Below are 12,867 nucleotides of genomic sequence, written 5' to 3' on the forward strand. Positions count from 1 at the left end.
TCTGCCTTTCATTCCCCCTCACAGCCTTCCTGGTGCCCCTCGCTGCCCACCCACAGCCCCTGCTCTGCCAGCCCTGCAGGAGAAAGCCCCCAGCTGCCAGGGCTATGGACCCAGGTCCACAACTCCTTGCCTCTGCTCCTTCCTGCTGCCTGCAGTGGGGTGCTGCTGGCTCCCTGCTGCTGTGCACACTCCCAAGAGGGATGGGAGGGCCTTGTAGGGCAGTGCAGAGCTCGCAGCAGCGAGCAGTTTTATCGCTGTGCCCTGCTGCCCTGCTTCCCACCCCCGGGGCCTCCGCAGCCCAGCGGGCATGATCTAGTGCAGCAGGGAGCACCAGAGCTGCATGGAGAAGCTGCTCACCACTGTGAGCTCTGTGCTGCCCTGGCAATGTGTGTCTGCGCTGGGCTGCAGTGAGGGCAGTGGTGCAGAGTTGTACCCCTCAAAGCAACAGCATGCGCAGGGGGCACATTGCCAAGCCAGTGTGGAACTTGCAGTATCGAGCAGCTTTGCGCAGCTTCACTCTTTCCTGCCACGCTGGGTCATGCCTGCTGGGCTGCGGAGGCCCCGGGGGAGGGAAGCAGACAGGGTGGGAGCCCGCACCTGCCCCACGCACAGATCTGGGGGACATGGGGCCCCTCTGTCCCCCAGGAGTGTGCGCGGCAGCAGGGAGCCAACCCTCCCCCTCTCCCAGACAAGCCACCCTCGGCCCTGTCCTGCTCCCCGCTGGGGCCCTGTAGTCCCAGGCCCCAAGCACCTCCGGGCTAGGCAGCAGCCCCAGCCTTGCCCAGCTCCCTCCCTCCTTCCCTACAGGGGCCTCAATCCCCCTCTTTCTGGCCCCCCTTCACACCCACCCCCTTCCTGGAGCTGCTCTGGGGCCATGTGCATGTTCATGCATGTCGCGCCCCTTGTTGCGTTGCCGTCTCACACTCCCTCCCAGCTCCCCACATGCTGAAACTTAGCTAGCTTGCAGGGAGCTCATTGTGAAATGTCAAAATCCCCAGGTTTCTCTGGTAAATTGAGAAATCCGCGTTTGCCTCCAGTTAAAGGTAAAATCTGTGGTTTATTCCATTTTTCTGTGGGAAATGGAAAACCCGGATCCCTGATGATCATCAAGTTCCTCATTTTCCACAGACCACCCATGCCCATACCTTCTCTTTTTCTTCTGCCATTTCTTAACCAACTCATACGTCACTGTCTCAAAACTTACCTTATTCACTTTTAATTTGTAAAAATCTGTGCCCTCCTCCAAATCTCCCATGCAAAGTTGCATTCCCAAAATACACAGATCACTGATTCTTCCCTTCCACACTTCTCCCATGGGCATTTTGCTGTTCTTCCCAAACCTCACCTATATATTGAACCTCTCTTACTGTTAAAACCCACCTCACCATTCTCCACATCAGGTCTGCATATTCCCCTTTTAAATCTTCCCGTTACCCCTGTCCACACTTGCCTTGTTTGTTGCTTCGACAAATCACCCACCTCATTTATTTTGTCTTTCCCTCTGATTTCCTTAAAAATACTCCCCTTTTCTTTCAAGCCTAGAATCCCTAGTCCTTCCAAGCCTTGTACTTCAGTAAAAATTTCTGCTCTCCCATAATATATTGGCAATTTCCAAGCCCACCCTGTCCCATATAGGCCCATCCTCCGTGGCCATTTCCCCACCCAAAATCTGCAAAAATTTCCCACTTTCTTGCCTCCTTCCAATGCTTCCCTCACAACCATTCTAACATAGTATGCGTAGATAAATGTCTCTGTCTGGTAGTTCCCACCCTGGGCACTGTTGTCCGTTGTATAATTCCTTCCTGACAATCTGTTCCTTTTTAGAACCCCAGAAGAACATACAAATCAATCTCTGGATATTCCTGCTTTAAATCCATGATGGAGGATGTACTGCACCACAAACAACACAATGGGTAGCAACACCTGTTTTACCAGCTTTCTTTCCTGCATATGTCAAACCTCTTGTGCTCCAAAACCCTAAAATTTTCCTAACCTATCTCTTCCCATGCTTTTGTGACTTTTCCTTCTATATCAAGAACCACCCCTAAGCTTTTTATCTGATTCTGAAGCACCCTCATGCCAGACTTCCCTAGATCTCCCCAATTTCTGATCCCCAACACCCCACTCTTAGCCTTGTTTTACTTTTGCGCCTGAAGCTTCCCCGTAGTCTTCCATACGTTTTAGGATTCTGTCTAATGAGACTGTATCTCACACTGTCACATTAATGTCCATATACAGTGAACGTGTTACTTCCTACCCCCACTGAGGAATATTAATTCCACTGATTGTTTTGTGCCTCCCTTTATCACTCTGTGCCAGAGGTTCCCTGGTATATAAAAAGATCCCAGGTGACAAGGTGCACCTTTGCCTCACCCCTGTTTGTTTCTGAAAGGCCCAACTCAAGTTTCCCTTCACCAGGACCTGACTGTGCTGTGCCATACAGCAATTCCACCCAGCCTACCAACTTTTCCAAGAATTCCATTTTCAGCAGCACCTTAGATTCATGTGTTACCTTGTCATATGGTTTCTCAAGATTCAAATTTACTAGTACCATATTCCATTTTCTATCCTTCACATATGCCAGTGCATCTCTCAACACCCAGTGTGCTTGCACAATTCTTTTCCCTTCCACTGCACATGTTTGGTCCTCTTGTATGACCTGATCCAGAACACTTTTCATTCCTATTGCTATGACTTTTGCCAGGATTCTATAATCTGTATTCAGTAATGTGATCGGCCTCCAGTTCTTGAGGCATTCTTGATCTCTCTTCTTATACAGTAGTACCACTACTCTGTTTGCAAAACCCTCCCCAGTCTTTCTTCTGTGTTATCTCTCTGAAGACTTCCACCAAATCCTTTCCCACCCACGGCCAGAAACTTATGAAACATTTGACTGGAAGTCCATCCTTTTGTGGTGACTTGTTTCCTTTAAAAGTTCTTAAACATTTTTCTACCTCTGTTATCCTTATTTTCCCCCCTAACTCATCCTTCCTTTCATCCTCCACCTTTTCCTTGATGTCCTACAAAAATCCCCTTCTGCTTGCTGTCAATTTTCTGCTTTCTGTACAAATCCTCATAGAAGTCTGCCACAGTGTTCAGTACCTCCTCCTGGCTTTCCACACAGTCTCCATTCTCCTTTTTCACTCTTTCCACCTCTCCCTTTGCTTTCCTGACCCTTGTGGCAAAGTATGAGTTCCATTCTTCCCTTTCTGCCACCCAAGGCACTTTCGCTAGGAATATCTTTTCAGTGGTTCTCCCTTTAAACCATTCCTCCACCTCCAACTCCACCTTTTCCAGTTTATCCTTCACCTGTCTCCACCTTCCTGCTTCCGCAATTAAGCGCTGCACCCTCTCTTGTCTCCTTTTCAGCTCCCTTATCTTGTCCCTTGCCCTTCTTTTCCCAACATTCATGAAAAATGCACTTGTTCTTCTTTTAATCATGCACCACCATTCCTATCTGCTTTTACAACAATTCTTTAAGATTCTCCATTCCTTGTACTCCTCCGTAAACTCCTTACACACTTTTTTGTTGTGAAGCAGCCCTAATGTTCACTTTCCAGAGGCCTTTCCCTTTCCTACTCCATCCCCCTGCTCCCATCTCCACCTGTAGCACTCGATGGTCACTAAAATGTACATCTTGCATCTCTTTCTTGTGTACCACCACTCCTGAGACTAAAACAAAATCAATCCTCAAAGTTTTTCTTCCTCCTGGCTCCACTCTCATATGTACTTTCTCTCTTGCCCCCACATCCCTGAAACCTTCTTCCTAGATAATTTTCTTTAACATCTTTGAGGAATTGTCTAACTCCCCTTACCCCGCCATATCCTTTCTCAGTTATGCAGCTGAAGTTGCCAACTATGACTGTGTGTCTCCCCACCACCATGTACATTTCCAGCTTCCAGAATAAAGCCACCCTCCCTTTCTGCAGGTGTGTATACGTTAAATGACTCTACCTCCATCTTCTTTGTCTCCAAAAACACTGCATTCTTCCTTCTACTAACACTTGCACTTGCTTGACTTTAACCCCCGGGTTTTTAATTAATGCCACCACTCCTGCCACCTTATTCACTTTTGTCCCTGCCCACCATGACTGCCCCGAACCCAGTCTCTTCTCTAGATATTTATATTAGCCTCCCCACAGTATTCCATACTCTTGCAGACATACCTCATCCCCATTGATTGACCTTAAAGTTGCTGCCATTTGGTCTCACCTCTTCCTTATCCATAAACTTCTCACATTTAAAGTTCCAACACATAAGAACATAGTAAAGAAAAGGTGGAAGCCACTGGTCCTCACCTTCCTTGTTTTATGGGTTGTCCACATCACTGCTGACGATCAGTGACTCTGTCCCTCCCCCCTTCCTTATGCCCGTCCTTCTCACTAGGTTCTCCTGGGCTTCTGAGAGGCTATTGCTGACCCCTCCCCCCCACCACATCCTTCCAGCTCAGCAGATCCTTCCGTCTCCATTTCTGATGTACCGTTCCCCACACAGCGTCGCTTCTCCCTTCTCCCCCTTTCCATCTTCCCTTCTTGTTTTCTTCTGTGGCAGCCTTTGTTTCTTCCTTTTTCCTATCCACATCTCCACCCCTTTCCCTTTCTCTAAAGCAGAACTTTCTTCTTGGTCAGTCTCCAGCATTTCTTTCTCTACTGCTGTTTCCATGCTTGTGCTTCCACGTCCCTCCTCCTCTTCCCTCTCCTCCTTTAGTTGTTGTACTGCTTCCACAACACTCATTCCGCACCTTTCCACCTCTGGTATTTCTTCCACCAACACTTCCTCCTCCAAATGTATCCCAGCCTCCCCCACTTCCTCCTCCTCACTGATCTGATTGAAGTCATTCCCTTTTTTAGGTTGTGCTCTGTTGGAGAGAGAATCTGGGCATCTGTTTTGCAGGTGCCCTTCCTACTTGCATATCCTGCATTTCATCACTTCCTGGCACCCGTAGGCTCTGTGCCCTCTCCCACCACACTGGTAGCAAATGGTTAGGGTACAGTAGGCTGCCAAATGCCCTTCCAGCCTGCATTTGCTACGTTAACGGGGCTGCCCGTGGTATATGATGTAGCCCTGGTGCCCTCTTACATAAAAAACTGACAGTGGGTGCCACATCTCTCCCAGGCTCCCCTTCTCCTTTAGAATCACTTGCACCTGAAACACCCCAGTCCACACGTTATATTTGTGACTCACTTCTTCCACAAATAAGACTCTCTGGACTCTCCCCTCCAACCATCTCTCCACGTCCACTTCTTCAAGGATGCCCAAATACATTTTAACGATCACTTGCTCTCTTGACTTTTGTTCAGTGGCAAAAATCTGTTGTTGCAGTTCTTCCTTCTCCTCCATTTCCTTGTAGTTTCTCCAGAACTGTTCATAGGCCCCTCTGTGCCAGTGGGTAAAACCCTGTGACCTCCCATTTGGATAGGCCATCATGCATTTTAAGTACATAGGGTTAACTTTCAAAAATTGATCAAAATCCAGTCTTCTCTGCCCAGTTTCAACTGCTTTTGCCTTCGTCTTCATCACTGTACCAGCTGCCAGTCAGATTCCAGCTCTCAGCCTGAATCTCCATATTTGACTCCACGCTGTTTGGTTTCTTCTTCTCTGCTCTCAGTTCACCAGCATTCACAGCTACCACTATCTGTGCTTTTCTTTCCCATTTCTAATGATTCCTGTTTCTTCACCAGCCTTAAATGCCTGGCAGATATCACCAAATTGGGCCGCAAACAATTAATCCAGAACCCCTCTGTGGCCCCCTCTCTCAGCCTGTCACATAATTAGTGTGGCCCTGCCCTTTATGAGGTGAAGCTGAACCAGGTCGCTCTATGCCTCATCTACATATAAATTTTGGAGGATCCCATGACTCATTACAAGAACATGCAGTGCCAGTCATGAGTAGGAACTAATTACCACATGGCTCCTTGTGGGGGTGTGGAGGGAGGGGTGTCTGGAATACATGCATATACTGAGCTGCTGTGGTGTCACCACGATTTGAAATGCTATTGACTCTGGTGGGGCCCCGATTAATGAACTATGTGGTAGATAAATATACTATTTTAACATTTCTTCTGCTTTTTAACTACAGTTCTCTTATGTTGAAGTATTTATTATGCAGGTTGTTAAAGATATTCCCATACAACCTTGTATTAGCATTGAGCTGTGGTTTAAAGTTAGATATATTTTAATCAGTTGCATTACAATCTGATCACTCTTTAGTTATGAATATTTATTTGGGGGCAAACCTAACTGGATATGCAAGCTCCTATAGATTAGGCTTAGCCTGTGAAATTGCCTTTCGTTTAGTACCACTGCCAGTGAAGGAAGTAGGATTGGCCTGTGGGTTGAAGTGTCTAGCTGCGTGGTAGTGCCCATGACAGGACATAGCCCTGAGCAGCAGCTCACACGTGACATTTTCAACTTGCTGAAATTTTATCACTGAAGCTGTGAAATCATCAGAAAATGTTCTGGCTCCTCATGAAACTGATTTTAAAGAATGAACGTTTTCACTTTCTCTGTTCCGTGGTAGATGCTGAGACAACGTATGCAGTTACTCTGGAGTCAGTATTAGCTGGCCATGAAAACTGGGTGTATGCAGTTCACTGGCAGCCTTCATTTTTCAGAGGTAAGAAAATGGTACATAATGTACGCTTCTTACTAGTTGATGGTATAAATGTGGTGGAGCTGTGTGTTACATCACATGGTCCCTGACATCAGAAAATCCACCCTTGATTGGGAAACACTGCCTCTCCATAGCGTCTGTCCTCATGGTACATGGCCTAGCCTTGGGGCCCCAGGCCACAAGACATAGACACAACCTGTCAGGTAGCATGGGGTTGCAACCCCTCTAACAACCTGTCCCATTGTCCTCAACCAGTTGATGTGGGTTTCAGGGTCACCAGATCTCCCCAAAAACAGTGCCAAACCAATTGAGTTGAGGGCACACACACAAAATCTTTCAAAAGAAATCATTTTGACAAAGTATAGATAAAAGCCAAGTCATATACTAAAAATCAAACATGTACTATAACACATTTTAATTTTATTCCAAAATATATTTTTGTCCTGATTTGTGTGTCTTTGAGTGGTGTATGTAGAGGCAATTGTATAATAGCTCAAAATAGTCTTACTTTTGTATGTTGTGTGTGTGGGACGGGGGTAGGGCGGTGTGTTTGATGTGCGGTTGGGGGGGTATGGTGGGGTGTATAAGGGTGTGGGGGTGTGTAGGGTGGGTTGGGTATGAGTGTGTGGGGGGCTGCCTGAGTGTTAGATCCTGGGAGCTGGCCAGAGGTGGGTGAGAGGATGGAGGGGCAGGGGGCATATGCAGTAGAGCTTGCCTGGACAGTACAAGTGCAGGTGCAGTCTGCCTCTGTTCCCTCCAGCTTGTGTCTGCTCCCTGGTGCTCTGCATGGGGCTGAACCCCTGCCTGCTTCCTCCTGGGACAGCCTGCCCTGTGCTTCCATCTGCATCTGCCCCATGCTTCTGCCTGCAGCCACACTAGCTCCAGCCCCAGCCAGCTTCCTGGCAGGGCTGCCTTCCACCCATGTGACAGCCTGCAGATGGCTGGTGATCATGGTGGTTGGGTGGAGTTGGGTGGAAGGTGGCCAAGAGGTGGAGCTGGAGCTGAGCAGTTCCTCGGTTGGCTGCAGCAGTGGCAACAGAAGCCCTGTTGGGAAGCTGTGCACACTGGGTGGGGCCCTCTGGCGAGCGAGGGCAGGAGCATAGTGCACACTGTCTCAGGTTGAAGTGCGTGGGGCTTGGCCCAGTGTGGAGCCCAGCAGGAGCAGCCATAGGCCAGATACAGTTAATTGGTGGGCACCTGCATGCAGGCTGGATCCAATCAGTTGGTGGGCCGAATGCGGTCCCTGGGCCATATTTTGTCTATCTGTGTTGTATCTCCTGTTGTATACTCTAATAAGGTCTGTTTTTTAAAAAAAATCTTAATTTGATAAAAGACAATATGAATGCAGCATATAACTGGTGCATATATATCATTCTGTCTTTTGTTTGCATTATTTACATAGTTTCTGCAGTGTAATCTCACTTTGTTCAATGCAAATTCACATTCTTTTTTTAAATGTTTTTATATATGTTTTCTTTAGAAAAATCAATATTCATTCAACCCTGGTCTGCATTATGTAGTTTTGCCCATAGAACTTTGATATTGTCTGCAAAACTCTTGGAAATAGTCTCTAATTTCATTCACGCGCTCAGCTCCCTTTTGGAGGTAGAGGCCCTTCATTCTGGCTTCTCTGCCACAGGGAAATCACAAGAAAGCTCTTGTAGATATGCTCACACTTTCTGTTGGTAGCCATGACCCCTTAAACAGCTGGTGCCTCCCTGCTGCATAGGCATTGTAGTAGAGTTCCAGATGCCATATAGATGGGGGGACAGTCTGGTAGTTTCTCTGTAGTAGTAGCTGTCTTTTGGGAGCCATCAGATGCTCTTCTTTTTGGGGCAACAGTTGGTTTGTTTTTGTTTGTTTACATCAGGCTTGTCTAACATACGGCCTGCGGGCCACCATGCGGCCCTCCAAGCTGTTTTCTGAGGCCCAAGGTGCTGGAACAGGAAATGGAAGTAAACATTATACTTTCATTTTGGGGGGGTGATGTGCTACCACTTCCTGTGAGGTCTTTGAATATGGCTCGCCGGCCCACTGGGTGATAATGTTCATGATCTGGCCCCACATTCAGAAAGGTTGGACACCCCTGGTTTACCTGATGTAAAAAAAAGTGAGTATGTGGGGGGTGGTGAAGGGAAGGGGGTCTGACCGCTTGCCCATGCTACTGCCTCCCTCCCTGCTACAGTGGTAGGGGCAACTAATTTAAGATGACCCTTCAATAATTAGATTCTAGACATGGAAACTTACAACAAATTTATAATTTTGCATGTTTAGAATCTGATTACTGGAAAGTTGTCTTAAATGTTTAGTAGTCTTGGATTCAGGTAAATAAAGTAAGTTGTCATTACGAAACATCACGTGAATTTGAATATAAGGCTTAGGTGAAAATCTGAAAGCTTTTGTACAAGTGTGTACCGGGGGGGAGTAAAGGAATAGATGGATTTTTCATCTACTACTCAACAAATATCCAGCATCAGTATATGTATTGTATGCTGTAGCACTTGAGAGAATGATGACTGCTCTTAAGTAATTCACCGTTTCAATGGTTAAGACTCTTGGGGATGGGTAAACTGCCAGAAACTTCGACTCTCACTGTCTTAGGCAACTATGTTATGAAGAATCACAGACATGGACAGTAGCATATGAAAAAAAATTACTCAGTAGGGTAGAAATGTGCTGTTTTTAAAGGCTTAGGACAAAAGCATTGATAACACAGTTTGCTTATGAAGTTAGTTTATTGTGACTTTTTAACTAATCCAAAATTTCCAGAGAAGTTAGTTTAAAAAACAATAGAAAGGTGTTAGACATTTTTGATGCTGTACAGAAGTGACATTTTTTAATATAGTAGCTTTGAAAAATATTCTTCTGCTATGACTAGAGTGAAGGTTCTGATTAGAACTGGCATTGGCTGAGTTGAAGTATTAAAGAATAGAGTTGAGTTGTCCTACATTCCACTACAAAATCCATCAGATGGAATTATGTCACTAATCCCTTATCGTTACTAATACTATAAAGGCACACATCTCATTCATTGAGTGAAACTGTTGCAGATCCATTGTAAATGTAGGTCCTTCCTAGAAAAATTGGATGCAGTATAGAAAGATTTGCCCGTAAGGGTCTCCTGGCAGATGTTAATTTATTTGCATGATGGTTTCTGAGGAATTTTATATTTTTATATTGAAAAACCTGGTTCTCAGTACAGGGTTACCTGTGCACCTGGACCTTTGAAGGTTCACCAGGCAGCCTAGGGAACACCATGGACTGGTGTGGTCCAGCATCAGGGAACCAGTTTCCCAATGCAGGGAAAGAGGGTGGCTAACCCTCCTAAAGGACCCTTTTCAAGGGACAGACGGTGGCTGACCAGCACGAGTGGGTAGGGGGCAGCCTTGGATCCAGGCTATAGCTGCCTGTTGAAAGGTATATTGTGCAGTCCTGTCCTCATTTTGAAATACCCCTTTAATGGTTCTGGCACAGGGGGAACCTAAGATTGGGGAGCAGTCCCTGATTTTGGGCTCCGTGTGTGCCATGAAGCTGTGCTGCTTGAATGCCTTTAAAAGGCCCCAGTGCATATGAAATTCCACACTGGGGAACTGCTGTCTGATTTCAAGCTTCATCTGTGTAGTCATGTCCAAAGGGCATGCATGCTTCTGGGCTGCTTACTGGTGTGGGGAGCCAGAGATCAGGGAGCTTTTTCCCAATCTCAGGCTCCTGTGCTGACAAATTTATGCTGCACGTTCAGACTAAAGTACAATACAAACCAGTCACAATGATGATCCACAGTTAATGAACATTTCATAATGTGGAACATCTTTATGAATGCTTTACTATTTTATCATGCCATAAATTACTCATGTGTGCCATGTTACAAATGTATGGTGTAATTAAAATGTTAAGTTTGCCATAAATGTAAGGTATGCCAAGGGCCTAAATCAGCAGATTACTGAAAGCACTACAGGAAATGGAATGGAAACATTTTGAAGGGAATTTTTTTTCCCCCCCCCCCCCTTTTTTTTAAATTTTTTTGAAGAAAGATGTTGAAAGAGATGCTTTTGAGAGAGAAAGGAGGAAACTTGGAGCAGTTTTCTGTAAATTTGCCTGTTTAACAGACCTGACCAAACATCTCAATTAGAAACTGAAACTTCAAGGAAAGGACTCAGTTACTTGGACAATTTAAATGGGTTTTGGATTAAGCTAAAACTTTTTAAAGGATCCTGCAAATGAAATTGATTCACTTTTCTTGTAGTCAAGAAGGAACTCAAGGGTTACAAAAGGTTGACTTCACAATATTTTCTTGTAGAAGAGCTTTCAGAAGACTTTTTATAGTACGAAGGAAGCTTTACCTCTGGCAACGTGCTTGAAACAGTAATTGCAAGCACAGTTTGGATCCCATTCATGAGTGTTTGACTGCCCCTGTGCTCTGCCTAAGCATCTACTACAGGGTTCTGGATGTGACCCTTGGGGGTGTTTGAGGGAACAAGTATCCAAATTATTTATTGGATCCTAGTTTGCAGAGCAATGCATATCAGTATAGCAGGTTTTTTCATTTTAAAGCTTAGTTTAATATTAGTCTGTTCTTCAGACAAATCTCTAATGTTGAGTCTTTACTGATGAACAGTTTAGAATTGTGATATGTAACCTGTAGGGTCTGTAATATTCTCAGGAAGTTTGCAAGCTTTTACTTTCCCTAAATTGAAACCTAAACATCCTAACTTAAGGACATCTGTTGAACTGTTTGTTTTTATGATTTTTCTTCGATCCTATGACCCCAGCTTACTTCCTGCCCTTTGGGTGGGGGGCTGGACTCGATGATCTTCCGAAGTCCCTTCCAGCCCTAATGTCTACAAAATCTTATTTTTCTTTGACCGTCTTAGTGAAACAAATATTTGGAACAATACTTTTTTTTACACACCCCTAACAGACGTGCATGTCAGTTCACATTCTGATCCTGTTAATATTGACACTTACTAATGGTTCAGTAGCAAAAGTTTTTCAGTGCAGCAGTTAAATTACAACACTTTTTTAAACACCAGTACTACTAAGTGTTTTTAAGAGCATTCTAACCTGTTGTAGCATAATTTCTTTCCTGTACTGCAGATGGCAGCATTCATCAACCAATGAGACTACTGTCTGCATCAATGGACAAAACTATGATCTTGTGGGCTCCAGATGATGAATCTGGAGTATGGCTAGAACAGGCAAGTGTGCAGTTTGTTTGTTTGTTTTTTAGTTTGGGCTTTTCCTAACTTAAAACCCATTTTGGATTTTTTCCCCCAAATTTTTCAGACTGGGTTTCTTTACTTCATTGTCACATTGTTCAGGCAACATATAGTTTTTTCAAGATGTTTCCTAAATTACATTAATATTAGTAGAGTAAAAACTGTTTACTAAACTCCTACAGTAAATGCTTGTGTCACAACTGAACCATTTTAAAATTAGGAGACACCAGACTTAGGGTTGTCTGCAGTGCAACTTTACTACTGCCCCCCAGCATTTATTTATTACAATACAGTCTGTAATTCCATGGGCAAATACTCTTTAATCCGTAGGTCCTTTTCCTTATTTAGTGAAAGGGATGGATAGCAGATAGGAAAGCAAAAGATGGCAAGGACTTCTGTGCTTAAAATGCTGGTCTGGGATGTAAGCAGGCTGAGGTATCTCTACTCAGACTGTCTTTCAGCCAAGGCCCTAGTCTAACGCATATGTGCAGAAGGGGTCTTATTTAGGTTATATGAGCAACTTTTATTCTGGTGCCTACTACATTTTGCATTTCTCATGTTTACTGTTTTGAACATATTTTTGTATGTAGTGTTTTAATATAGGTTGTATTTTGTGGTGGTCCATTATTCCTTAATTTTGGAATGCATTTACAGCAAAGGGAAGACCAGTTATTGAGCTACAGATGTTTTCCATTTGTTCATTCAGGTACGTGTCGGAGAAGTAGGTGGTAACACACTTGGATTTTTTGATTGTCAGTTCAATTCAGATGGCTCAATGATTCTCGCTTATGCTTTCCATGGAGCATTGCATCTTTGGAAACAGACTCCAGCTAACAAGGTGAGGAGTTTTCATTGGCTTTGTTGCTACTTTGAAAAGAACATGGTGGATGCTGCTGTGTAATAATGTTTACTTCAAATGACAGAACTGTTCTTTCTCAAAATGTGCCATTCTCCAGGATTCTTATTCTAGGTCTTGAATATAAACTCCACAGTGTTGTGGGTTTTTTTTGTTTTGTTTTTTTTCCTTCTATGGGCATT

General features: G+C 44.7%; 1 protein-coding gene across 2 annotated transcripts in view; it reads left to right on the top strand.

Moving 5' to 3' along the window:
• The window catches only part of ELP2 (elongator acetyltransferase complex subunit 2), a 98,324-nt gene that overhangs the window by 47,095 nt on the left and 38,362 nt on the right, over nucleotides 1-12,867 (top strand). For both annotated transcript variants that reach the window (XM_019509190.1, XM_019509191.1), the window contains 3 exons: nucleotides 6,521-6,616; nucleotides 11,708-11,808; nucleotides 12,536-12,667. In XM_019509190.1, the coding sequence (XP_019364735.1) occupies nucleotides 6,521-6,616; nucleotides 11,708-11,808; nucleotides 12,536-12,667 (329 nt within the window). The remainder of the gene's footprint in view (nucleotides 1-6,520; nucleotides 6,617-11,707; nucleotides 11,809-12,535; nucleotides 12,668-12,867) is intronic.

This window comes from Gavialis gangeticus, unplaced genomic scaffold (genome assembly GCF_001723915.1).
Source record: "Gavialis gangeticus isolate Ggan-Ray unplaced genomic scaffold, GavGan_comp1, whole genome shotgun sequence".
Classification (NCBI taxonomy): domain Eukaryota; kingdom Metazoa; phylum Chordata; order Crocodylia; family Gavialidae; genus Gavialis; species Gavialis gangeticus.